This window comes from Geotrypetes seraphini, chromosome 5 (assembly GCF_902459505.1).
Source record: "Geotrypetes seraphini chromosome 5, aGeoSer1.1, whole genome shotgun sequence".
In the NCBI taxonomy this organism is placed as follows: domain Eukaryota; kingdom Metazoa; phylum Chordata; class Amphibia; order Gymnophiona; family Dermophiidae; genus Geotrypetes; species Geotrypetes seraphini.
Window position 1 is genome coordinate 78,880,463 of NC_047088.1, and position 27,084 is coordinate 78,907,546.

At 42.8% G+C, this 27,084-nt stretch overlaps 1 protein-coding gene across 4 annotated transcripts in view; it reads right to left on the reverse strand.

The window, feature by feature from the left end:
* Nucleotides 1-27,084, reverse strand: part of KLF8 (Kruppel like factor 8) — a 316,291-nt gene that overhangs the window by 19,789 nt on the left and 269,418 nt on the right. For all 4 annotated transcript variants that reach the window (XM_033946686.1, XM_033946687.1, XM_033946689.1 and 1 more), the window contains 2 exons: nucleotides 6,713-6,815; nucleotides 5,521-5,657 (listed from right to left, as the gene is read on the reverse strand). In XM_033946686.1, coding sequence (XP_033802577.1) covers nucleotides 5,521-5,657; nucleotides 6,713-6,815 — 240 coding nt within the window. The remainder of the gene's footprint in view (nucleotides 1-5,520; nucleotides 5,658-6,712; nucleotides 6,816-27,084) is intronic.

The window sequence follows — 27,084 nt, forward strand, 5'->3', positions numbered from 1 at the left end:
TGTTGCACTGCTTTCAGCTGTATAGTTTATAAATCTTTCCTTAATTGCTTCTGATAATTTCAGATTTCAGGTTATCCACATTTTGGATTTGTAGGTACTTACCTCATGCAAAGTTGTCATCCTATATAATAAAACTCTAGAACGCGCATGCGCTCTTGAAAAATCGTGATCCCTGGCGCCGTGTTTTCTGATCCGTGGCCGCGTTCCATTTTAGAACGCGGCCAGGGATCACTCTGGCCACTCCCCTCCTCACTCACCAATCCGAAGCAAGCTCCTCACCAACCGGAAGCAAGCACCTCACCTCCCGCCCTCGCTCACCGCTGCTGCTGCCGCTGCCACTGATCCTTCTCTTTGGGGCAGCCTGCGATCGTGGCCGGCTTTGGCGGGCCTCGCGGGCCGCTTTCCGGCCTCGGTGGCACGTTCCCTCTGACGCACAGGATCGCGTCGGGAGGGAGCGTGCTTCCGGGTTGGGGAGCGGCCTGTGAGGTTCGCTGGGGCCAGCCACCACGATCGCGGCCTGGAGCAGGCCAGAAGATGCCGGGATGCAGGGAGGGTAAGCAGGGGAATCAATACAGGGGGCCAGAGGGAGAGGGAAAGGGGGCTGCTTTGGGGGGAGGGGTGTGTTGAGGGGAGACAGAAGGGGCCATGGAGAGACAGGGAGAGGGAAAGGGGGCTGCTTTGGGGGAGGGGTGTGCTGGGGGAGACAGAAGGGGCCATGGAGAGATAGGGAGAGGGAAAAGGGGGCTGCTTTGGGGGGGAGGTGTGCTGGGGACAGACAGTTTTGCACTGGGGGGAAGACAGAAGGGGCCATGGAGAGACAGTTAGGGAGAAGGAAAGTGGGCTGCTTTTGGGGGTAGGGGTGTGCTTAGGGCAAACAGCTTTGCTCTGGGGGGGAAGACAGAAGAGGGCCATGGAGAGACAGTTAGGGAGAGGGAAAGGGGGCTGCTTTGGGGCGAGGGGTGTGCTGGAGGCAGACAGCTTTGCTCGGGGGGGGGGAGACAGAAGGACACAGACAGCGGCCAAGGAGAGAGAGATAAAGAAACACAGACAGACAGACACACATATATTCTAGCACCCGTTAATGTAACGGGCTTAACGACTAGTTTCTTTAATAAGACATTAACATAAATTACCAATAAGCAATAGGAACAAAGATGACATTAACTATTTTTTCTGCGGCCCTTCAAATACCTACAAATTTAAAATGTGGCTCTGCAAAGGGTTTGAGTTTGAGACCGCTGCAATAGAGGGTGGAAAATAAGAACCATTTGACCAACTTACTCTGCTCAGCTCTACAAAAATAATCCACAGACCATGAACATTAGCAGTAAATTTGAGAAATTGAGATCATACTCCACATACTTTGGCTTAGGAGCGAGATTCATTTCTGTCACTGTATGTGGAAAACTAAAATCTACTCCAGGAAATAAGGCAAAAGTACAAAACACTAATATGAGAGCTATGTGCAAAACTAATCTATTTAGAGACATTCCCCTCAATAAATAATTTTTTCCCGCAGTTTTCAAACACCCTCTACCTTCCTCAAAAAAACAAGTGCATCTTCCAGTTCCTAAATCTGGTCCTTCATGCCAGAATCCACCATTGTAAAGGAAACGCTATAAAAAAGCACTGGCAAATACTTTTGGTGCTCAGAATTCTTTAAGCTTTCTAAAATACCTATTAAACGTACCTTTTTGGCAGCAGATTTGAAATCTGTAAAATCTGTGCCAACCTCACTGCATATCTTTTATTTATTTAATTCATTTTCTATCCAGTTCTCCCCAATGAACTTCGAAACAAACAACCAAAAGCATGCATTCCTCACACTGACGGACAATCACCCTTATGCTTCCATGTCACACCAACAGTCGCTCACCTCTCAGTGACACTCTGAAATCATTGTCACGCTAGTGTCTCAAACTGACATGCAAAAACTATGAACTAGAGAATGACAAGGGGAGAAATTTTTCCCTGTCCCCGTTGGAACTCATTTATTTATTTATTTATTTATTTGGATTTCTATCCCGTCCTCCCAGTAGCTCAGAACGGTCTACAAATGAACATACACAGTGGAGAGTAAATAGACATATAAGTAATACAACAGGTTTAGTCATTGGATTTATAGAATTTGGAGATAATTAAGTACAGGGAGAGTATAGCAGAAAGAGAGAAGGGGGAAATACAGTAGTTTAGTTTAAGGAAAGTTATATGCGTTTAGATACAATTTGTTGGTGGAGAGAGTAAGAGAGGGTTATATTGGAGTTTTTGGGGGGGAGATAGGAGAGTGGAGGGGGGTGAAGGGGGGGGAGAAGACAGAGGAGATCTTTAGTTGAAGAGGAGGGTCTTTACCGATTTCCTGAAAGTTAATAATGAGTTCTGTTGTCTAAGTTGGGGGGGGAGTTGGTTCCAAAGGTGAGGAATGAAGTGGCTGTAGGATCGTTTGTGGGCTGTTTCAGTGAGCAGGGATCTTCCGGGGGGGGTGCAAAGGCGTATCTCTGACTTTGAGCGGAGGGTGCGAGTGGGGTTGTAGATGGGTAGCTTGGATTTTATGTAGGAGGGGGTGGTGGAATAAATTCTCTTGTGGGCAATTGCCAGGGCTTTGAAAGTACAGCGTTGACTGATTGGGAGCCAGTGTTCAGCATGGAGTGCCTGGGAGATGGAATCGTGGTAGTTGAGGTTGTGTAGGAGGCGGATGGCTGCATTTTGGACCCGTTGGAGGCGTTTGATATTATTTTTGGTTAGTCCATTAAATAGGGAGTTACAATAATCCATTCTGGAGAGGACATATGCGTATAGGAGTTGGGCGAGGTCTGGTGTGGAGATGTAGGGTTTGATCCTTTTCAGTTGGCGAAGGTAGTAGAAGGAGGTGGAGACTACTTGGGATATGTGGGCAGATAGGGAAAGGTGTCCGTCTAGGGTTACTCCCAGGCTGCGAACTTGATCTGCTGCCGTTAGTAGAGTGGAATCCCATGTTAGTGTAGGTCGTAGGTATTTGGTGTTTTTGCTTCTGATCCATAGGAGTTCGGTTTTGGAGGCGTTAAGTTGAAGCTTGTCATTTTCCCGTCCCGTCCCCATGAGTTCTTTTCCTGTCCCTTTTCCTATCAGTTCTTATGGGCTGTGTTGCTTTTGCCGCGCCAGTACTGCTCAAGGAGAAACATCTTTCTCCCACCTCATGGATTTTCTGAAAATGCCTACCCACAGGAGCGGCAAGATCATCTTTTACTCTTGCCCGTGTGGCATAGTAGTGATCTATTTATTTATTAGGAAGAGAGTGTGGTGTAGTGGTTAGAGCTACAGCTTCAGCACTCTGAGGTTGTGGATTCAAACCCCATGGTGCTCCATATAACCCTGGGCAAGTTACTTAATCCTCCACTGTCTCAGATATATTAGGTAGATTTTGAGCCCACCAAGACTAGAGAAACTGGGCCTCTTCTCCCTTGAAAAGAGAAGACTGAGAGGGGACATGATCGAAACATTCAAAATATTGAAGGGAATTGACTTAGCAGAGAAAGAGAGATTGTTCACCCTCTCCAAGGTGACGAGAACGAGAGGGCACTCGCTAAAGTTAAAAGGTAATAGATTCCATACAAACGTAAGGAAGTTCTTCTTCACCCAGAGAGTGGTAGAAATCTGGAACGCTCTTCCGGAGGTTGTTAGAGGGGAAAACACCCTTCAGGGATTCAAGACAAGGTTGGATAAGTTCCTACTGGAACAGAACATACACAAGTAAGGCTAGAGTCAAATAGGGCACTGGTCTTTTACCTAAGGGCCGCCACACAAGCGGACTGCTGAGCACAATGGACCACTGGTCTGACCCAGCAGCGGCAAATCTTATGTTCTTAAGTTTCAAGTTTTATTAAAATTTGTTATACACGTAATGTCAAATATATCAATGCGTATTACAAGTTTAAAAATTGGGGGGAAACCATAAGACATTCTACTACAAGATAATAATATACATACATACAAATTTAGTACCGGTACAAAAGGAGAGAGGGATGAACTACAATTGTTAAAGAAAATAGAGAAACATTTATGGGTAACACATCAGGAGGGAAAATGCTTGAAGTACTTGTATGTAAACTGCTTTGAATGTTGTTAAAGTACAAAAAGGCGGTATACAAGTCCCAATCCCTTTCTCCTTTTCAAATGTATATCCTGTAGGCATTCTCTGGCACCCCCTGCAAAAGTATGTTTTTCTGCCCCATTTCCCATCTTAAGAAGATGCACAACATGGCTCCACCTTCCACAACCAAGGCACGTCCTTGTCATAAATGCATGTAGGGAGGGAGGGAGGGGAATCATTTTTTGGAAAGCATAAACAAGCGATTCATATCTACCCTTTCCACTCCACTCGGTATTTTATAGACCTCTATCATATCACCCCTGAGCTGTCTTCTTTCCAAGCTGAAGAGCTCTAGCCGCTTTAGCCTTTCCTCATAGGGAAGTTGTTCCAAACCTTTAATCATTTTCGTCACCCTTTTCGGTACCTTTTCTAATTCCACTATATCTTTTTTGAGATACAGCAACCAAAATTGCACACAATATTCAAGGTGCGGCTGTACCCCAGAGTGAAACAAGGGCATTATAACATTTTCATCTTTGTTTTCCATTCCATTCCTGATAATTCCTAATATTCTATTTGCTCTCTTAGCCACCACCACACATTGAGCTGAGGGTTTCAATGTATCCTCAACAATGACTCCTTGATCCTTTTTCTAGGCAGTGACTCCTAATATGGAACTCTAAATCACGTAGCTATAGTTCGGATTCCTCTTTCCCACATGCATCACTTTGCATTTGCTCACATTAAATGTCATCTGCCATGTTGATGCCCAGTTCCCCAATCTCACAAGGTCCGCTTGCAATTTTTCACAATCCTCTTGCGATTTAACAACTTTGAACAACTTTGTGTCATCAGCAAATTTAATTATCTCATTAGTTATTCCCATCTCTAGATCATTGATAAATATGTTAAAAAGCAGTGGTCCCGGCACAGACCCTTGGGGAACCCTACTATTTACCCTTGTCTACTGAGAATATTGACCATTTAAACCTACTCTCGGTTTCCTGTCTTTCAACCAGTTCTTAATCTATAATAGGACATTACCCCCTATCCCACAATCCTCTAAATTTCCTCAGAGACTGTTCATGAGGTACTTTGTCAAATGCCTTTTGAAAATCCAAATACACAATATCAATTGGCTCACCTTTATCCACATGTTCATTCACCCCTTCAAAGAAATGCAGTAGACTGGTAAGGCAAGATTTCCCTTAACTAAACTTAACATTCAACATTATATTTAAGAATTTCCCCCTATATGTACAGTCACCAGAGGTTAGCATATTATATTTATATTCAGAGTGTGAAAGGGTTAGTATTACTGTGCCTCTCTCACATCCCAGGTGGGAGGATGTGCCACTGCCTCCATCTTTTATAGGATGAGGGTCTATAACATTGCCCCCTTCCAAATAAGTATGTATTAATGACTCCTCCCCCTCCATCGTATGGGCACATACCAGTGTGTATTCTTCTGTGTGCTTTCAGATGGGAGCTTTTTGTGTAGACTTTATTGCAGCCCTCAAAATCACACTGGTGGACACGTCTCTTCTTCATGTCAGGAGATTCAGCCAGCGGCATCCGCATCAAGTCTGATCTAAGGAATGGCACACAAAAGGACAGTTTGCCAGGAAGCATTGTGCATAAATTAGTCTACATAAGTCAGGAGTGATAGCAGGTCAGTTCACTGGCTCAACAGCAACATTATATGTGCTGCAAGGAGGGGGAATCTGGATTTGGTTCCCAAGCCCAGCTTCGGTTATTCATATAGTGCAAGGATAGGGGTGTTAGTGAGCCAGCGTTGGGACTCTCCACCAACACAGAGGGGGCACTGCTACTGGGATTTATGAACCCTGGCCAAGGTCTGTCACTGCATTTCCTGGGGTTAGAGAGCATAGGTATTTAAAAAATGTGAGGAAACCCTAAACACCCGTAGATAAAAGGCAAGAGGATTTCAGAGGGACAATATGCAAGAGCATTGGTCTGTGTTACACTAGATGATTACACAGAAAAGAGCATAGTTAATCCAACAGTAGACAATAGACTCTCAGTTAACCAGCACCCATGGGAATTGATAGATGCCGGATAAATGTAGTTTATGGTTGCTTGAGAGTTACTATTAAAAATAGGCCTAATTAATACTATGCCATACCATAAGCTGTTCCAGACAAACTACTGGAAATGTGGTAGGCAAAGTGTGGGCGCACTCAGGTGTGGCATGCCATGTTTACACTTACATTTCTGCAAGAAATTGATTTTATTTTCAGTTTTATTTAAAATATTACAGTATTTCTTTGATATTTTTTTCCTGGTTGCTTGAGAGTTCTAGTTGCTCAAGTTCCAGTTAACAGTCTACTGTAAAAGGAAATTTTTCCCTTACCCACCACAGAGCAACCAAATGCTCAACTCATTCCACAGGTGGGAAGTGGTGCTCCTTGGGCAGGAGACTGTCAAATTATAGTCCACAACCCTAACCATATCCTCTCACCTCTAGCAGCCATGCCCCCATCCCCTTTCCCATAAGCAACTGTATTGCCCTATTCCCAATCCTTCGTTCCTTTTCTTCTTCTACATAACTAGCTGTATTTTCCTAAACCCCCTCCTCCATAGGGCCCCCTATGCCCTTAGTTACAAGTGGCTGTCAACACTCACTCTCTTGGCACCTCCAAGAAGGATGTGGAACAGCTCTCCATCACACTGTCATCACTGTCACTGTTTATCTCCACGGGAGACATGGAGCTAGGATCAATTTTCACTGGGAAAAAAACAAGACAATAGTAATGCGAAATTAATCAAGTGTAAATACAAAACAGCATCTCCAGAAATCAGAGGTCTCCAGCAAGATAAACTCTGCACCAAGTGGGGGAGAGGCGAGTGGAGGTGGGGTGAGAGACAGAGTAACTAAATCGGGCAAAAATAAGAGAGAGGAGCAGGATGGAAAACAAGGGGAAATATGGCAGACAAGGTGATATAAGCAAAAGGCATGGAGAAAGGGGTGTAGAGCAGTGGTTCCCAACCCTGTCCTGGAGGGACCACCAGGCCAATCGGGTTTTCAGGCTAGCCCTAATGAATATGCATGGAGCAGATTTGTATGCCTGTCACTTCCATTATATGCAAATCTCTCTCATGCATATTCATTAGGGCTAGCCTGAAAATCCGATTGGTCTGGTGGTCCCTCCAGGACAGGGTTGGGAACCATTGGTGTAGAGAGTAAGCAGTGAGGTACATGTCCCTACACCCCCAACCTCGCAGACAGGATTTTGTGCTTAGCTCACAAAAGTGTGTATGCAGCAATATGCATAACTTAATTGACAAATTAGCTGCTAATTGGCATGAATAGCTAATTATTAAGAATACAACACCACCATACTATGTTTACTGTCACTTTGGACTCCTTTTACTAAGGTGTGCTAGCATTTTTAGCGCACTAGCCGAAAAATTACCGCCTGCTTAAAAGGAGGCGGTAGCGTCTAGCACATGCAGCAATTTAGCGTGCGCTATTCCGCGCATTAAGGCCCTAACGCACCTTTGTAAAAGGAGCCCTTTGTATAAATACGCTTTATTATGTATGTAAACTTGTAATCTATTCTGAGCTCTTCTGGGAAGACGGGATAGAAAAGCCAAATAAATAAATAAATATCAATAGTCATACTGAGTCAGGCCTAGCACACTATCCTGTTTTATTGGTGGCCATTCTAGATCACAAATACCTGGCAGAAACACCAAATAGCAGCAACATTCCATTATTGGATAATTAACGCCAAATAGCACCGATTTGCAGGTACATGTTATTGTAATTTTCCTAGGTTGTAGGCGGAAAATAATTTTTTTTTAAATATAATAAAATAAAAATAAATTAGTCAGTATTCTATAACCTTAAATTGCAAATTCTATAGCGTGCAACTGCAACAGAGGCGCAGAACTTACACATTAAGGTCTGGATTCTCAAATTGGCACCAATATCGTCAGCTGCATTAAAAGCAGTCACCAATCATGTGTCAATCACGCATCAGTGCCGGTTTCTAAATCGCGCCAACGTGAAAGATAAGCACTGGAAAAATAGGCCAGGGTTTTCCTGGCCCACATTTCTGGCACCTATCTTTTTGTGAATCATAACATAGTAACATACATAGTAACATAGTAGATGACGGCAGATAAAGACCCGAATGGTCCATCCAGTCTGCCCAACCTGATTCAATTTAAATTTTTTTTTTTTTTTTTCTTCTTAGCTATTTCTGGGCAAGAATCCAAAGCTTTACCCGGTACTGTGCTTGGGTTCCAACTGCCGAAATCTCTGTTAAGACTTACTCCAGCCCATCTACACCCTCCCAGCCATTGAAGCCCTCCCCTACCCATCCTCCACCAAACGGCCATACACAGACACAGACCGTGCAAGTCTGCCCAGTAACTGGCCTAGTTCAATATTTAATATTATTTTCTGATTCTAAATCTTCTGTGTTCATCCCATGCTTCTTTGAACTCACAGTTTTACTCTCTATCACCTCTCTCGGGAGCACATTCCAGGCATCCACTACCCTCTCCGTAAAGTAGAATTTCCTAACATTGCCCCTGAATCTACCACCCCTCAACCTCAAATTATGTCCTCTGGTTTTACCATTTTCCTTTCTCTGGAAAAGATTTTGTTCTACGTTAATACCCTTCAAGTATTTGAACGTCTAAATCATATCTCCCCTGTCTCTCCTTTCCTCTAGGGTATACATATTCAGGGCTTCCAGTCTCTCCTCATACGTCTTCTGGCGCAAGCCTCCTATCATTTTCATCACACTCCTCTGGACCGCCTCAAGTCTTCTTACGTCTTTCGCCAGATACGGTCTCCAAAACTGAACACAATACTCCAAGTGGGACCTCACCAATGACCTGTACAGGGGCATCAACACCTTCTTCCTTCTACTGACTACGCCTCTCTTTATACAGCCCAGCATCCTTCTGTATAGGCACTTTAGGCTGCCTAACGCCACTGCTAGCGTTAGCCACGCCTACTTAGGTGTTCAGCAGCCTAAAACACCTATGTAGGCGCTGATTTTCTAGGCACTGGTATGCACCTCAAATCTAGGTTAAAAATGCTGTTTGGTTGGTGTTTTTAACGGAATTATGGGTGCGTTCCGGCACCTAGAAAATCAGCGCTGGTTCAAGAATCTGGTCCCCTAAGTTAGGCGGCGGTAGGCACCCTACCACCACCTAATTTAATTGGGTTTAATTGGTTTAAACAGCACACTAATTGGCTGTGCCAATTAAAAACTAATTTAAACTCAATATAAATAAAAAAAGAGGTGCCTATTGGTGCCTCCTAAAAGGCAGCCTTTATCCTACCTATGGAGGTGTCTTATGATGCCTAACGCCATTGTAGGCGTGATTAATGCCGGAAGTGGTGATAATCGATTGTCAGCCATTTTTAAGATGGCCACCGATAATGGTACCACTTACATAATTTGGGCCCAAAAGTATAGAATACCCACAGTTCCATCTATAACTGTAAAAGTTACATTGCCTTGGTGTAAGCTGTCACAGCTAAACACTGGCACTTAAATGCTGACTTTCCCTAGTATTCTTAATAGTGATTCTATGCATAGTTGCAAATATAGATTTTGCTCATAGCGCCCAGCATCCCAGCACCTAACTTGGTGACTGGTAGTGAATTACCACCATGGAGATTGGATTTTCCCCATAGGCTCCAGGAGAATATAGGCAGCTAGTTTGGTCTGGATTCTCTGACCAATTCCTTAAGAAAAACTTTTATGAATAGGTAAATGGTGCTGTCTGACTGGAAAGCAGCTTTTTTCTTAACTGCTGCACAAGGGACACCATGAACAGATTTCAAGAATGTCTGCTCTCAGCATTTGGCTTGCTTCTGAGTCCTAGCTGTGACCCGCTCTGAATGCTGCCCCCCACACTGTCCTACATTCATTAAGCACATCAGCAGCAGGATCATCCCCTGTCCATCCAACTGCCTGGTTAGAGCAACACCACGGAAAGGATCCAATAATTCAACTGGCAATTACAATTAGAAACATTAGTCTGATTCACTTTCCTGAGAAGCTACTGAAATTATTCTAGTTTTCTTACACTTGCTGGCTCGAATCTAAGAAAATTAAATGCACTGTTGAGCTGATGGTCTTTGCTCCTACCACCCCCACCCTTGCACACAAAGGTGCATATCAAGCACAATTATAGTACAAACACAAGAGTAGACTGAGGAAAAAGCTTTGAAACCAGGAGAGTGAGTCATAACTTGAAAATAAATGATCATCCTGTTTTCTCAGGGTTTCCACAGCTGGCAATCTGCTTGTTGCAGGTTTACGGATCTCGCTGCGTCTTTGTCAGGTAGAAATCAACATTTCAGTCATCATGCTATGGCTTTCTTCAGGGTATGCTCTGAAGTCTGAAGTGTGACTTTGGAAATAGTGGATTCACTGACCTGATTGGGAACAGGGCAGTCCACCAATTTGAATTTTGGCGGGAAAGTCAATCACAAATTTGAATTTTGTTGTGAAATTTCATAGAATGGAAAAGTCTATGGTAGGCTTAAAGATGTTCTACCAGTGGAGCTACACAAGAGCAGACTGAGGAAAAAGCTTTGAAACCAGGAGGGTGAGTCATAACTTGAAAATAAATGAAAATCCTGTTCTCTTAGGATTTTCACAGCTGGCACTGAGCTTGTTCTCTACGGGGAGAACATCTTTAAACCTACCAGAAACTTTTCCATTCTATGGACTTTCACAACAAAATTCAAATTTCTGACCAACTGACTTTCCTGCCAAAATTCAAATTGGTGGACGGCTCTGTTCCCAATCAGGTCCATAAATCCACTATTTCCAACGTCACAATGCAGACTTCAGAGCATACCCTGAAGAGAGCCACAGCATGATGGCTGAAACATTGGTTTCTACCTGACAAAGACACAGTGAGACCCTGAAACCTGCAACAAGCAAATGAACATCCTATTTCAAAACAAAGTGAGATTAGAATAAATAAAGTGTAATGAAACAAAAGAAGAATAAAACCAAAATACTATTTTCAAGTATCTATTTTGGCATTTCTTCTATCTTCTGAGTTTGTTTATTCTTATTTTTAATGGTGGTTACTCTTTTGATCTCATCTGCTGTGAGTCAATACAATGATCAAAACGGTAGCATTAGTTATATTAATATTACTACTAGACAAGATAATGTAGGTTTTTTTTTATTCCTTGGAGAATTCTGTGCTATTGTGCAATATAGAATTTGCAAAGAATTCCATATCTCCTCAGATGGCACAGAATCCGTCCTTTCCCACACAGAATTATGGGCAGTTATATGCAGTGCTGTACATATTATATGCAGGTACTTTCTCTGTCCCTAGTGGGCTCACAATGTTCAATACTGGTCGCCGTACCTCAAGAAGGACATGGCGGTACTCGAGGGAGTGCAGAGGAGGGCGATTAAACTGATAAAAGGTATGGAAAATTTTTCATACGCTGACAGGTTAAAAATGCTGGGGCTGTTCTCCCTGGAGAAGAGGAGACTTAGAGAGGACATGATAGAAACCTTCAAAATCCTAAAGGGCATAGAGAAAGTGAATAAGGACAGATTCTTCAAACTGTGGGGAGCCACAAGCACTAGGGGTCACTCGGAGAAATTGAAAGGGGACAGGTTTAGAACAAATGCTAGGAAGTTCTTTTTTACCCAGAGGGTGGTGGACACACGGAACACGCTTCCGGAGGATGTGATAGGCTAGAACTCTGTACAGGGGTTCAAGGAAGGTTTGGATAGGTTCCTGGAGGATAAGGGGATAGAGGGGTACAGATAGAACTTGAGGTACGTTATAGAAGTGGTCAGAAACCACTTCACAGGTCGCGGGACCTGATGGGCCACCGCGGGAGCGGACCGCTGGGCGAGATGGACTTCTGGTCTGACCCAGTGGAGGCAACTTCTTATGTTCTTGTACCTGGGTGACTTGCCCAGAGTCACAAGCTGCAGGAAATGAACCCAGTTCCCTAGGATCAAGATCCGCTGAACTAACCATTAGGCTACTTCTCCACTCCTCCCTTCACACTCACTGCTCCAACACGGCAAGAGAAGGAGCTCCATAACTGTGCATTGGACTTCTTCCTCCTCTGCCGCCTTAGTCCCCAGCAATTCATTTAAGCCATGTGACTGTATAGCGGCCTGCAAGGCTCAAAAGAACAGTTTGGCACAGAACAGCAGAAGAGCAGGAAGCAGTCTGATGTGTGGCTGGACAGCTTCTCCTTTTGACACACTGGACTGTGCAGGGAGCTGGAGAAATTTTACATTGTTTGTGCAAAATTTCCCCCAGGAATATATTTTGTCTCATAAGTATAGCAGAGGTACATACAGTAAGAAAAAAGCATTGCCATACTGAACAGAACAAAGTCCCATCAAGACCATGGTTTTTAACAGTGGCCAATGCAGGTCACAAGTACCTAGCAAGATCCCAAAAGAGTAAAACAGATTTTATGTTTGTTCTCTTAGGCTTCCACAGCTGGTGTCCTGATTGTTGCTGTTGTCTGGGTCTCGTTGCGTCTGGGCAGGTAAAACCAATGTTTCAGCTAACAGCAAATCTCCTTGATACTCTCCTGCCAGTACTCTACGCCATACATAACAGGGAGATTTAAATTGGAGAATAGCTGAGGGATTACGGGAGCTCACGGCAGCCATTTCCTATGAGTGATCTGCATGGGGCAGGAGCGTAGGAAGATTGCTCGTGCCCCGAAAGCCCGCTAGACCACAAGGTAAGGTTCCGGGGAGTCTCAGAGGACTTAAAACTAGCCCCAAAAATAAAAATCGATGTAAAAAAAAAAAAAAAAAAATCACGAATAACCAAATCCGTGGATACTGAAACTGCGGATTCGGAGGGAGAAGTGTATATATACAACCAAAGCATGGCAAACAGCATGGTAGACATAGTATACAAGTGTGGCTAACTTAGGGCTCCTTTTACTAAGGTACGCTAGCGTTTTTAGCGCACAGAGGAAATTACCATGTACTACGCTTCTAGAACTAACGCCAGCTCAATGCTGGCGTTAAGGTCTAGCACTATTCCGCACGTTAAAGCCCTAGCGCACCTTAGTAAAAGGAACCATTAGTATGACATGACAGTATGATACGTAACATGGTAGAACTAGTGTGGTAGATATGGGATGGCAAATATTGAGAATTTGTAGCACAAACCTTTATTAAACCCAGATACACTAATCATTGTTACCACATTCTCAGGCAACAAGTTCCAGTGCTTAACTATTTGTTGAGTGAAAAAATATTTCTTCCTATTTGTTTCAAAAGTATTTCCTATGTACATTCATTGAGTGTCCCCTAGTCTTTGTACTTTTTGAAAGAGTAAAAAATTGATGCCTTTTTACCCGTTCAACACCACTCAGGATTTTGTAGACCTCAATCATCCCCCTGAACTGTCTCTTTTCCAAGCTGACGAGGCCTATCCTCTTTAGCCTTTCCTCTTCCTCTTTATCATTTTGGTTGCTCTTCTTTGAACTTTACAAATTCTTCTATATCTTTCTTGAGTTTTTAGCACCATCTTTATGCTGATAACTCACAAATCTATCTTCCTACACAAGGAACTTCACCAAGAATCCAGCCTCAAGTTTTAGTTTGTTTGTCTGACATTGCGGACTGGATGTCCCAAAACCATCTGAAATCTGATTAACATATCTCATCAATTGCCTTTTTAGTAATTTTTTGAAATTGTAGAGGCTTTGTGGACACCAGATATATATATATATATATATATATATATATATATATACACTAGTCTTATAGCCCGTTACATTAACGGGTGCTAGAATATATGTGTGTGTCTTTATTTCTTTCTCTCTCTCTTCTTAGTCGCTTTCTTTCTTTCTGTCTTTCTTTTTCCTTGGTTGTCCATCACCACCCCTTGCCTGCTCCCCCTGTCCATTGTCCCTTCCTTTTACCTCCCCTGTGTCCACCACCACCCCTTCACTGCTCTCCTTATGCAGCAGCAGCCCTTCTCCCTTTGTTTTACTTCCCCCCTGTCCAGCAGCACCTCTTTCCTTCTCCCCCCGTCCAACATTAGGCCTCCGTTCCTTTTTCTTCACCCCCCCCCCCTGTCCATATGTAGACTCAGCGACACTACAGGACTAAGTATGGAAAACATCCACCGTCACATCTGCCAATTCGTGCATGGCACAAGAAATTTATGGAGACAGGGACAGTATTGGATAAAGAAAGGAGTGGAGGACAAAGAATATTGGAGGAAAACGTCGATCGTGTAAGACAATCCTTTGCTCCTTCTCCTTCAAAATCAAAATCCATCCGTATAGAGGTGTATTAAATGAGGCAAAAAAAAAACAAACAAAAAACAACCCCTTCAATATCTACTCCTCATTTTGTAATAATTTTCACAGATTTGTCTATTCATTTGTTTTTCTTAATAAAATCTTGAAATTGTAAAGAGACTTTGTGGACACCCTGTAAATACACACACACATACTGTATATATACTGTATATCTGTATATACACACATACAGCAGCATAGTGAAGGGCGGTGGTGCCCGGCATCACTGTGCTATGCACCCCCCGCATTCTTCCTTGTCACGTGTGCCCCCCCATAAACCTTCCCTGTCGTACACCCTTTCCCCTGCATACCTCTTCAAAATCTTCAGCAGCATCTCCTAGCTGCTGCTCCAACCAGCCTCAGCTCTTCCTCTCACATCAAAAGGAGAGCTGAGGCAAGCACAAGCAGCAGCTAGGAGTTGCTGTTCGCTGCCGCCAAATATTTTTAAAAGGTGGGTAGGTGGAGAGGAAGAGAGTTGCTAGTGCCCTTGCCAAGATGGCACCTGAGGTGATCCGTCTGTCTCCCCCTCCTTCATTATGCCACTGTATGCACACTCCCTTCAGACCCTTCCGTCTCTCCTTTCCTCTACAGTTTACATAATCAGATCTTCCACTAGCTTCTCATATATCTTATGGTGCAAACCCTGTACTATTTTTGTTGCCTTCCTATGGACCACCTTCAGTCTTATTTCATTGGAGAAATGTAGCCTCCAAAGCTATACACAATTCTCCAAGTGGGGCCTCACCAATGATTTGTAAGGGGACATCAACACTTCTTGTTTTCTGCTGTTTGTGCCTCTGTATACAGCCTAGCATTCATAAGAACATAAGATTTGCCATCTCCGGATCAGACCCTGGGTCCATCAAGTCCGGTGATCCGCACACGCAGATGTACCCTGGCATAGATTTAGTCCCTATATCACTGTATGCTTCTCAAGGGAGATGTGCATCTAATTTACCCTTACCTGTATCACTCTATGCCACTCTTAAGGAGATGTGCATCTAGTTTACCCACTGCCTTATCACATTGTTTTGTCAGTTTGAGATCCTAGTTCACTATTCACTGCAAGTTCTCTTTCCTGATCCGTGTATATACAGTAAATGTCACCCCCTAGCACAGGGGTGTCAAAGTCCCTGCGTAAGGGCCTCAATCCAGTCCAGGATTTCCCCAATGAATATGCATGAGATTTAGTAGTATACCATGAAAGCAGTGCATGCAAATAGATGTCATGTATATTCATTGAGGAAATCCTGAAAACCCGACTGGATTGCAGCCCTCGAGTAGGGACTTTGACACCCCTGCCCTAGCACATACTGCTATTTTGGATTTTTGCACTTCTTCACATCAAAATTTTTTATATATATAAATTTATTCATTTGTTACAACATATAACAACTTCAGGCAGTTACATAAAGTTACAAGAAAAATACAAACAAACAAAAAAATGTTTATCAAGTCCACACTATAAGGGCTGATTATCAGCTGTGGGAGTCACGCCAGTAAAAAGAAAAAAGTATCATAATCTTCAAATGTCAGGCAAAATAAACCATTCTACTTACTTCACTCGTTCTCATCCTCTGCATTAGTTACAGGCAATATATCTAATTTGGGTTTATCTTGAAAAAAAATTTCCAAATGAGCTGAATCAACAAAAATATACCTACTATTCTGATAACACTCAAAACAATTGCAATGGCAACAAGTCCACCTTATCGACAGATCAAACACTGAAAAAAAGAACTTGTATATGTAGTATCTATAACAACAACACAAATTTTATATCATAGAGCTCTTAGACACTTGCGCCGTTAAATCATAATAGATTATTCCAACAGCTTGTACAGGTTGAGCCAACAGTAAGGCGAAATGGGTCCCGTTGAGCACAATGTCTTGAATCAATTTTTCTACAACAGAAGGTATTAAAAGATAAGTGCCAACTTAAATTATAATATTAGCATTAAGGGCTTTATTTGAGTTTTGCACAAGTTTTTTCATAACACATAGAACTCAATGAAAGATACCCTCAACCTGCACAAGCTGTTGGAATAATCTATTATGATTTAACGGCGCAGGTGTCTGAGAGCTCTATGATATAAAATTTGTGTTGTTGTTATAGATATTACATATACAAGACCTTTTTTACTATTCTGATAACACACTAAACATTTACATGGAAACTTAAGAAAAAAATAAAGCTCTCACAGCCAAGACACGAGTCTTTAATTGCAGGAACTGCTTCCTCCTGTACTGTGTCTGTTTAGAGAAGTCTGGAAAAATACTCAGATAGAAAGTTTTTCTCCTGACAATCTTTACTACGTATATACCTAGTGGTTCCAAAATGACTTCATATCTAATTTTAACCATCAAATATTTAGACCATTCTTATAATTTTTGAAGATCCCTTCTCATTTGTCCACATCCTAGGAGTATTCACTCTGTTCCAAATCTAGGTGTCATTGGCCAAAAGGAAAATGTCATTCCAAAAAGTTGGCACCAGCTTACTGAAAATGCTGCAAAATCAATTTGGAAATAGCCACTTGATGTCGTTTCTCATCAGCATTCAAACATTTGGGCACCCACTTGGCTGACAGTTTCTGCATACCCAGCTAATCGTAGATTGTACACCCAACACGCTCCCTGGATATCTGTAGTGTCTCAGCAATTTCAGGAGTTGACACCATTTGCGGTCTTCCAGACCTTGCTGCATCTTTGGTCTCAAAATCTCCAAGCTGAAAGTTTGTACATCACTTCTTCACTGTGGAATAAGATGGGTATTTGTCACTCAGTGTTTGCATCATACATTCAATGATTTCCTTTGGAGTTTTCTTTTGCAGGAACAGAAACTTCATGATGGCTCAGAGTTCCACACTTGAAAATTCCACACTTTTTATTGACATGGTTCAATCAATGATCTGAAACAATGTCAAAAGATAGCATTACAATTCTGCAAATTGGCACTTTGTAAAATAAAATACAATAATGCTCTTTTCAGCTACAGTAGCAAAATAACACTCAAGACTTAGGAAGTTGGTTGGGCTGAGATCTTTTCAGCACCCCCTTGTAGTCCTTACCAAGGGCTTCAAACCCTCCCCTTGCTTCTGGTAAGCTCTAAGTACCATATGTATGCTGTTTCTGGCCTTAGAATTTTTACTCTCTTTTCTGATTGCAATCAGTATTTGATTTGTATTTCTTCTAGCTGAGGAACCTGGAAGGCATATCACTTTGTTGTGTTCCACAGAGTCTGTTCCCAATTTAATGCCTCAAATAATGGAGTCCTCTAACAGCAAGACTTTTCAGTTTTGAAATATTTCTTTCACCTGTGATTTGGGAATGTAATTTCATTTAAATTACTGTTTTTAACTGTAGCTTCACTTTGGTTTGATTGCCATAACATTCTGGTCCTGCAAATGAATTTTGTAGGGGAATCTCTTGGTAGGGTGGATTGCCTCTGTATGACAGGTTGCAATCAAACAGGCTATAATAGACTCTGGTAATGTATAGATTGTTTTATTTTCTGAGGCAGATGGGGTAAATTAGTCATAGAAGTTGCTTTAATTGCAGCCAGTTCTTGTTTCAGGTTGGCGAGTTCATCTTGCTTAGCAGAGATTTGTAGATACATGGGGCAAGCTCTATGTCTCCTCATAGTTTGCCTTAGGTTGAAGGCACCACGCTATTACACTGAATATGCTGACAGGATAGCATTTGGTACTACATGTGAACTATGATCATGAATACCAACCAGCTAAATCAGGGGTGCCAACACTTTTTGGGCTTGTGAGCTACTTTTAAAATGATCAAGTCAAAATGATCTATCAACAATAAAAAATTTTAAAAACACAAAGCACACTGTATGCAAAGAAAATGTTAATTGTCATTTATATTCCGGCGTTTTTTCAAAGAGGTCAAGGCAGATGACTCTATGCAATGTCACCTCAGTAACAACCATACAAAAATAGATAAATATACCCCACCTCCCTTTTTACTAAACCGTGATAGAAGTTTTTAGCGCAGGGAGCTGTTCTGAATGCCCTGCACTGCTCTAGACGCTCATAGGCTCCCTGCGCTAAAAACCACTATTACGGTTTAGTAAAAGGGGGCCATAGTGCAAAATATAGACAGCAGATATAAATTCTCAAAACTAACACATTTTGATCACTAAATTGAAAATAAAATCATTTTTCCTACCTTTGTCTGGCGATTTCATGAGTCTCTGGTTGTACTTTCTTCTTCTGACTGTGCATCCAATATTTCTTCCCTTCTTTCAGCCTCCTGTATGCATCCTCTCGTCCAGACCTCATTCCTTCCCTCAACTTTTTCTTCCTCTCTCCCTGCCCCCTCCCCTTTCTTTCTTTCTCTCTCCATGTCCCCTTTCTTTCTGTCTCCCTGTCTCCCCATCTTCCCTTTCTTTCATTCTGTTTCCCTTCTTTCTGTTTCCCTTCATTCTTTCTGTCTCCCTGCCTGCCCCCTTTCTTTCTTTCTCCCTGCCCTTCCCCAAGCCACTGCCACAAACATCGGGGAACAGGCCCCCAAGTCACCGCTGCCCCAAGCTCTCCCTGCAGATTAGAAGCGTCGGGCCAACCAGCATTCCTCTTCCCAATGTCAATTCTGCCGTCGGAGAGGAAGTTCCGGTCCAGCCAGGCAGTGAATGACTGGCCCGGAACTTCCTCTCCGAAGGCAGAATTGACGTCAGGGAGAGGAAGGCTGATCGTCCCGGTAGATTGTGAAGGCAAAGTGAGTCTATTGCGATCGACTCGCATTGCCTTCACGATATACCAGTTGATCGCGATCGATGTATTGGGCGCCCCTGAGCTAAATTATCCGATCAGATCTGTTCTTTCAAGTGTTAATTAATGTATTGAGGTGCTATATAAGAAATGTAGGCCATAGGATGGGGAGAATTAAAGTAGGAAGATAACCAAAGCAGATTTCTAGTACCAAACTTCCCAATCAGTGAAGAAACAGGTATTTTCTTCTTTTGTGTAATAGATATAGGCAGTTAGGAAATACTGAAAATCCTGAGTGAAAGGAACAGTGTGGAAAGCTGAATAAAGAAGAATATTTAGCAAAATCAGAAATATACAGTTCAGAATGACTTGACTTTCAGAGATGTGCACTGCTGCAAATTACATGTGCTCCTAAAGCTTTGTCCCAGGTATTTCCAGCACCTCAGTAAATGGCTCTTCTGAAGTTCAAGGCAGCCAATCAAGAGCCAATGAGGCCCATAATCAAAAAACCAGGGCTGTGGAGTTGGTAGATAAATGTTCCGACTCCGACTCCTCAGTTTTTTGTACTTCAGACTCCGACTCCAGTACCCGAAATTTCCTCCGACTCCGACTCCTCGACTCCGACTCCAACTCCGACTCCACAGCACTGGTTAATTTTCAGATCGTTAAAATGGAATGTCAAGTTGAGAGAAATGAGCATTTTCGACACCACCTTCTTTTTGTTTTTAATCAAGGTTCTAAGGCCGCAGAAGCTGCTCGCAACATTTGTGCTGTGTATATAGTGGGTGCTATAGCTGAAAGAATCGCTCGTGATTGGTATGCCAAGTTCAAAAATGGAGTCGGTAGATAAATGTTCCGACTCCGACTCCTCAGTTTTTTGTACTTCTGACTCCGACTCCAACTCCAGGTACCCGAAATTTCCTCTGACTCAGACTCCTCGACTCCGACTCCACAGCCCTGCAAAAAACATAGACGTCCAAAAAGCATCCTAAATCAGCACTTGGACGTCCTAATCGCCAGGACGTCCAAGTGCTGATAATCAAACCGTCTTTCTGTACGTCTAGTGAGGTGTTCCAACCTCTGAACATTCAGAGCACGAGATGGGTGTGGTAGAGGTGTGCTATGTGTGGGCTTTGGGCAGTATCAAGGGTGGGTTAGTCATGGACATTTTGTAGCGATAATCAAACATTTTGCAAGACATCCTGGACAGAACTTATACGGTTTGGAACTAGACCTGTTTTAGAATGGTCTAAGTGCCACAAAGGTACCAAATCTGACCAGATGACCACTGCATGCATCATGGTAAGACACCCCTACACTCCTCTAGTGCTCACGAACCCCCTCACACCCACAAAGATCAGAATACAAACGTACATACCTGTCTCTATAACATCAGCACCTGGTAAAGGAAAGCCCAGTAGAGCTGCACACAGGTGTCTTGAGTAGCCTGGTGGGTGGGCTAGTGAACCATAGAGAGGGGTAGCAAGTCCTATAAGCCACTCTAACCACTACATTCATGGTAGAAAATGTGAGCCCAAACCCTTCTCTATTGCTATGTAGGTGTCACTTGCAGCCATAAGGGACCTCTGAGGTGCCCCACTGCTCTGTTGCCATGTCTCAGTGGCCAGTCCATTACAGGACTGGCCCTTACTACATCTAAATGGTCTTGTTCTGGGTGTTTGGGACTTGGATGAAATTTTGGTTGAAAATGTGGTATAAAGATAGATGTCCTGGGGGTCTGGACATCCCAATGGCCTGGATGTTCAGATATAATTTTTTTTTTTTTTTAATCCTCTTTCTAAATGTATGGTGGTTTGCCTTTCGAAAATAGGCATTTTCTTACTGCTGACTTTGGACGTCTAGCACCATACATCCAAATCAGACTTAGACTTATGTTTTGAAAAATCCCCTCCCACGTGTTTAAGGGCTCCTTTTACTAAGCTGTGATAGCGTTTTTAGTGTGCGCAGAATATTAGCGCGTGCTAACCCGTGCTATGTGGCTAGAACTAACGCCAGCTCAATGGTGGCTAAAACCTCTATCGCAGCTTAGTAAAAGGAGCCCTAAATCTCACTTCAATTTAACAGAAAGCACAGAGTGTTGTATCTTAAGCACCCCTGTTTAACAGACCCGAGAACAGATTTTAAACCTCAAGAATCCCTGCTTAAACACAGCACAATTTCAAACCTAAAACAAATCCCAAAAGAACTAGCCAGTTTCAACACAAAAATACACAACTTGTTTCCATTTTCTATATCTTTAACTCAGGGCTCCTTTTACGAAGGTGCGCTAAAGCGTTTTAGTGCTCGCTAGCCAAAAAAATCTACCGCCTACTCAAAAGGTGGCGATAGCGGCTAGCACGCGGGGAAATTTAGTGCGCGCTATTCCGCGCGTTAAGGCCCTAGCGCGCCTTCGTAAAAGGAGCCCTCAGTGTCTCTCAAACTGTGTGCCACGGTATAGTGGTATGCCCTGAAGAGATTCTACCGTGTGCCACAAGAGAGTCCAGAATTTTACTTTATTTTTAAAAATGCTGACATCAGCACTATTTAGAGAATATGGTCCTTAGTGCCAATAATTGATTGCTAACCGGCACTAAATCGGTACCAATTTGGATTTGCGCACACATCTTGCTACATACTATTCTATAACAATGTGTGCCCAAATTCTATGGCACATAGTACCTCAAAAGGGGGTGTGGCCATGGGAGGTACATGAACAGATCAGGGGCGTTCCTAAAATTTGCATGCAGTGTTACAGAATACTGGGGATGTGCACCCAAACTGGGCAACAAGAATTACTCCTCTTCTACAAAAAGCCCACTGGTTACCCGTCATATATAGAATAACATTTAAAATAGCACTTTTAACTTTCAAAGCAATACAAACACATGTCCCAGCATTTATTGACAGACTTCTTATTCCATATGACCCTCCGAGAGCTCTAAGATCCACCTCACAGCATACTCTTAATATCCCATCCTTAAGAATAATAGGTCCTCGACGTAATACAATCTTTTCAGTAACTGCCCCCACAATTTGGAATTCTCTTCCTATATATATACGATCTGACCACAATTTACAGAAATTTAAAAATAGTTTAAAATGTTTCTTTTTTAAAGATGCCTACAATTGACTATTCGTTTCAAGTCCAGCAACTCTTGATTTCCCGTCCCATTGTTCTTCCCTTTGCTGTATCTTTTCTTAATAAATATTGTAGTTCTCCCCCCTTTTTCCTATTGTGTCCTTGTAGATTAACACAAAAAACCCCAAAAAAAAAAACCCCGAAGTATGTTAAGATGTTAGTCTCTGTATACTTTTGTTAATGGTTTAATATTATTGTACAACGCTTAGTATTTTGGATAGGCGTTTAATGAAATAATCAAATAAACTTGAAACTCAAATTTTGGGACTGAAATTGACATTCAACACTATTCTATAATGTGTGCTCGTCTTTGAGAGCACGTTGTGGATTTAGCATAAAGTGTCAATTTTTTTCCGCGCTGATTTTTTAACACCATTTATTCAATCTAGCCTTCTGTGTACTGATCTCAGTTGATTATGTTAAACCTTGAAGAGACTTTTTTAATTATTTTCCCTTTTAGATTGCATGGGTGGGAGGGATGGGTGGGAGGGAGGGAGGGGGGTTATATACTTAACAAGTGTTGTCTGGGATTTTAATTTCATGTATAATTTAAAGCATTTCTTTCTGTTCTCAAACTAGGGTGGGAGGGAGGGGATAATTATTTTGTATTAATTTCTGATTGATTGTAAGTGTTATCTCTGATGATAATTGTATGTATAATTTGAAAGTACTGTCCTAGATTCAAAAATCAATAAAGTTTAAAAAAAAAAAAAAGAAGATGATACTTGTTTAAACAAAATTAAAAATAAATAGAAAGCAGCTCCCTGACAGACAACAGTATATTCTTATACTTCTCCAAACATGTGAAAATGTACATGAGCAATGCAGTCATAATTATATCTTTATTACAGACAGAAAATACTTCTTCAGTAAATGACAGGAAATAAAAATTCTGTACCATTAATCAAATACTGGAGAAACTGAATTCCTTGCACTTGTAATTATAAGAACAGAAACATAGAAACATGATGGTAGATAAAGGCCAAATGGCCCATCCAATCTGGCCATCCTCAGTAACCATTATCTCTTCCTCTCTGTAAGAGATCCCACGTGACTATCCCAAGCTCTCTTGAATTCAGACACAGTCTCTGTCTCCACCACCTCTTCCGGGAGACTGTTCCACGCATCTACCACCCTTTCTGTAAAAATGTATTTCCTTAGATTACTCCTGAGCCTATCACTTCTTAACTTCATCCTATGCCCTCTCTCATTCCAGAGCTTCCTTTCAAATGAATAGAAACATGAATGGCAGATAAAGGCCAAATTAATCCCATTCACCTCTCTCACCACAAAGTGTCACTCTTGCTTCACAAAAGATAGCTTCTGTACAAAACACCAGATCAGCCAGACAGGACCTGCCAGCAACAACAAAGCGGCTCAGGACAGCACCACCATGGTGAAATCAATTAATTTTACCGATGATGGAAAAGAGGAAACCTGCCCAGTGTTTCCTGTCCTGCTCCCATCAGCAGCCTTTGACCGTTACTTGGTAACCTCAGGTTCATTACCGTTCCCATCACAATAAAAAATAAACAAACACCTAAAATTACAACCATTACAAATGACATACGCTGGCTTTTACAAAGACGCGGGAGAGGTTTCTACCACGGGCCGGTGAGGTAAATGCTCTGACACTCATAGAATTCCTCTGAGCATCAGAGCATTTACCTCGCACACCTGCAGTAGAAACTCTACCACAGCTTTGTAAAAAAATTCCATACTTACCTATCAGCATAAACCACTCCAATTCACTGCTTCTGCACTACTGTAATTTGTTATGTGACACCGCAATTAAAATACAGTACTTTTGATTTATTTATTTATTTCAATTTTTATCCCGTTCTCCCAGTAGCTCAGAACGGCCTACAAGCAAACATTCACAGTGGAGTATATTTAGACAGTACAAAGATTATACAGTAGTTCAAGTACGGGGATTATACAGCAATTTAAGTACAGGTTTAGAATGGCCTATACAGCAATTTAAGTACAGGTTAAGAGAGGACTATTCAGTAATTTAAGTAGGGGTTCAGGAAGGGGGAATAGGGGAGAAGGAAGGGGGAGTTTAAGGGTGGATTGTAATTGTCATTTTAGTTGAAGAGGAGGGTCTTTACCGCTTTCCGGAAGGACATCAATGAGTTCTGTGATCTGAGTTGCGGGGGGGGAGTTGGTTCCAGAGTTGGGGGATGAAGTGGCTGTAGGAGTGTTTGTGGGTGGTTTCTGACAGGAGAGACCTTCCTGGGGGGATGCATAGGCATTTCTCCATTTCCGAGCGGAGGGGGTGGGTGGGGGTGTACAGAGTTAGTTTGGACTCTATGTAGGCTGGAGTGGATGCGTAAATTCTTTGGTGTGCTATTACCAGGGCCTTGAATGCGCAGCGTTGGTTAATCGGAAGCCAGTGATCTTTGCGGAGGGCTGGGGAGATGGGGTTGTGGTAGTTGAGGCTGTGCAAGAGGCGGATTGCTGCATTTTGTACCCGCTGGAGGCGCTTGAGATCTTTTTTGGCTACTCCATTAAATAGGGAGTTGCAGTAATCCATCCTGGAGAGGACACAGCTGTAGTAGTGGAGTTGGGCCAGGTCAGGTGTGGAGATGTAGGGTTTGATGCTACCTTTACTACAATTAACTGGACATGGACTATAGTACACATTACAGTTAGTACATGATGATTAGTGGGCTGTCACTTGCGTACAGTCTACACATATTAAAGAACCTTTCAGCACAGTAACTGCAGAAAACATGCAGTGTATTTCCCCAAACCCTTACTATACAGTGTGGACCTGCCGGTACCAGGCTTTGAGGTTGGCTACCGGTCAGGGCTCAACAAACACAGTTCCTGGCGTGCCTTCACAAAGTTGAAAGTCCTGCTGGGCTCTATAATAAGGATAACACAATAAAGACTAACAAAAATAAAGTGTTGTCCAAAAGTACTGAATGTAGCTTTAATTGTAAGCACCTCAAACAAAACATGAACAAAAACTGGGAGTTTGAAAAATTCAGCCCCACACCTTTCTTCCAGGTAAGTGTGCAACCATCTGGTTGTAGCTTTGTCTTATAGTCCCAATATATTCAAGACCAACAAATAAGGACTACAAAAACTGCACAATCCTTTCCCTAGGCTCTAATAAAGTTCATAAGCCTTAGTCCAACGCACTGAATATGCCTGTCTTTTCACAGGCCTTCCCAGCCAGCTTAACAAGCTGGTGGGGGAGGGGAGTAGCTGAATCCACAATAATGCTTGCCAAATTAGCTCCACGATCCCAACCCGAGAAGATCTTCAGTGGATTCTCCCCACTACTACCCCTCTATCACATTCAGCAGCAGAGTCTCATATAAGCAGGAAAAGGCAAAAGAAAATGCCAAAACAAAGCTTCATTCCAAGTCTCAAAAATGAGGCACCATTTCCAGCTGTAAGCCAAGCACTGCCCACATGGTCAGCATTAGTCCCATTCTTTCAAACCAAAACAGGAATCAAAAAGAAAACAGTAAGGAAAAACAAACTTAGCTTTCATCCATATGAACCTCTGTAAGCTCCACAGAAGTGTCCATATTTTCAACTGCTTCAGAGCTGTCTGGCTGGTTCGCCTCAGGGAAAGTTTCCAAATCTAACATCTCCACTTCATTCCCCTGCTTGCTTTCAGGAGCTCTGGTCTGGGTGACTGCTTCCTCTGCTGCCTCAGGACTAACTGACTTAGGCTCTCTGAGACCTGTGGCTTTAGGCCAGAATTGGCCACGCCCTAGTTTGTGTGGGGGAAAAGCAAACTGCTGTTTTTGCTGAGCTTTCTCTTGTGACCTAATCAATCTCAGCAGCTGAGCACTCTCTGAGTTAGGAGCCCACCTCCTAGGCTGTTCCTTGCTGCAGGGCATGTCCTGTTGCTCTAGGCTGTTCCCCAGATGTTCCTCCTCCCCCCCAAGATTCTCTATCTTGGTCATGCAATTCGAACTCAGAGCCTGACTGACTGCCTGAGGTAGAGTTGTTACATTGGTCAGCCCTATTCAACTTTAGACTTGCGTTCTGAGGAGATCTAGCAGGAACAAGCCTAGCTCTAAGGCCGGGGTTGTGACAACAGCCACCTTCTATTATTAAAAGTATAGTCCCCCTCATTTTGTCATCTTGTGCACATGTGTTCACACTTATTGTGAAAATTGCGCACCTAGGTCATAGAATACTGGCAGATACACACCCAAATTAATTGTTAGATGCCAACTAGTAAATACTATGGCTAGATTCACTAAATGGACCTATCGATCCGATCCGAATCCAATCCGGTTCCAGGGGGCTGATTCACGACGTGTCCTCATGCAAATTAGGATGATCAGAATCACGCCCCCAACCGACTGCAGGGATCGCTGAATAGCGATCCCGACGCATGCGCAGACCATCTGTAGATGGTCTGCGCATGCTTACAGAGCAGCGACTTTTTTTAAAAAACACTTTTTTTACTTCGCTTTTTCTTTGTGAGCCCTTGGTTTTAACCCGCTTTAAACCCATGAGTTAAAACTACGGGATCACAGTGTGGGAAAGGGCAGGAGAGTCGGGGCGGCGAGAGGAGGAGATTCGGGGCAGCAGGAGAGATTCAGGGTGAGAACAGGGAGGCGAGTCGGGGTGGCAAGAGGAGGAAATTCGGGGAGAGAGCAGGGCGGCAAGAGGAGAGTCAGGACAGGAGAGCAGAAGAATCCAGGCAGAGAGCAGGAGATGCAGTTAGAAAGCAGTGAGAGACTGGTCCCCAGCAGTCACTTTTTTTGTTGATCGGCCAGCCCAGTTGGTGTTCCAGATTTGTTTAGTGAATCACTGCCTGCCTACATTTGAATGCCGTTCCCCCTCATTTGCATAC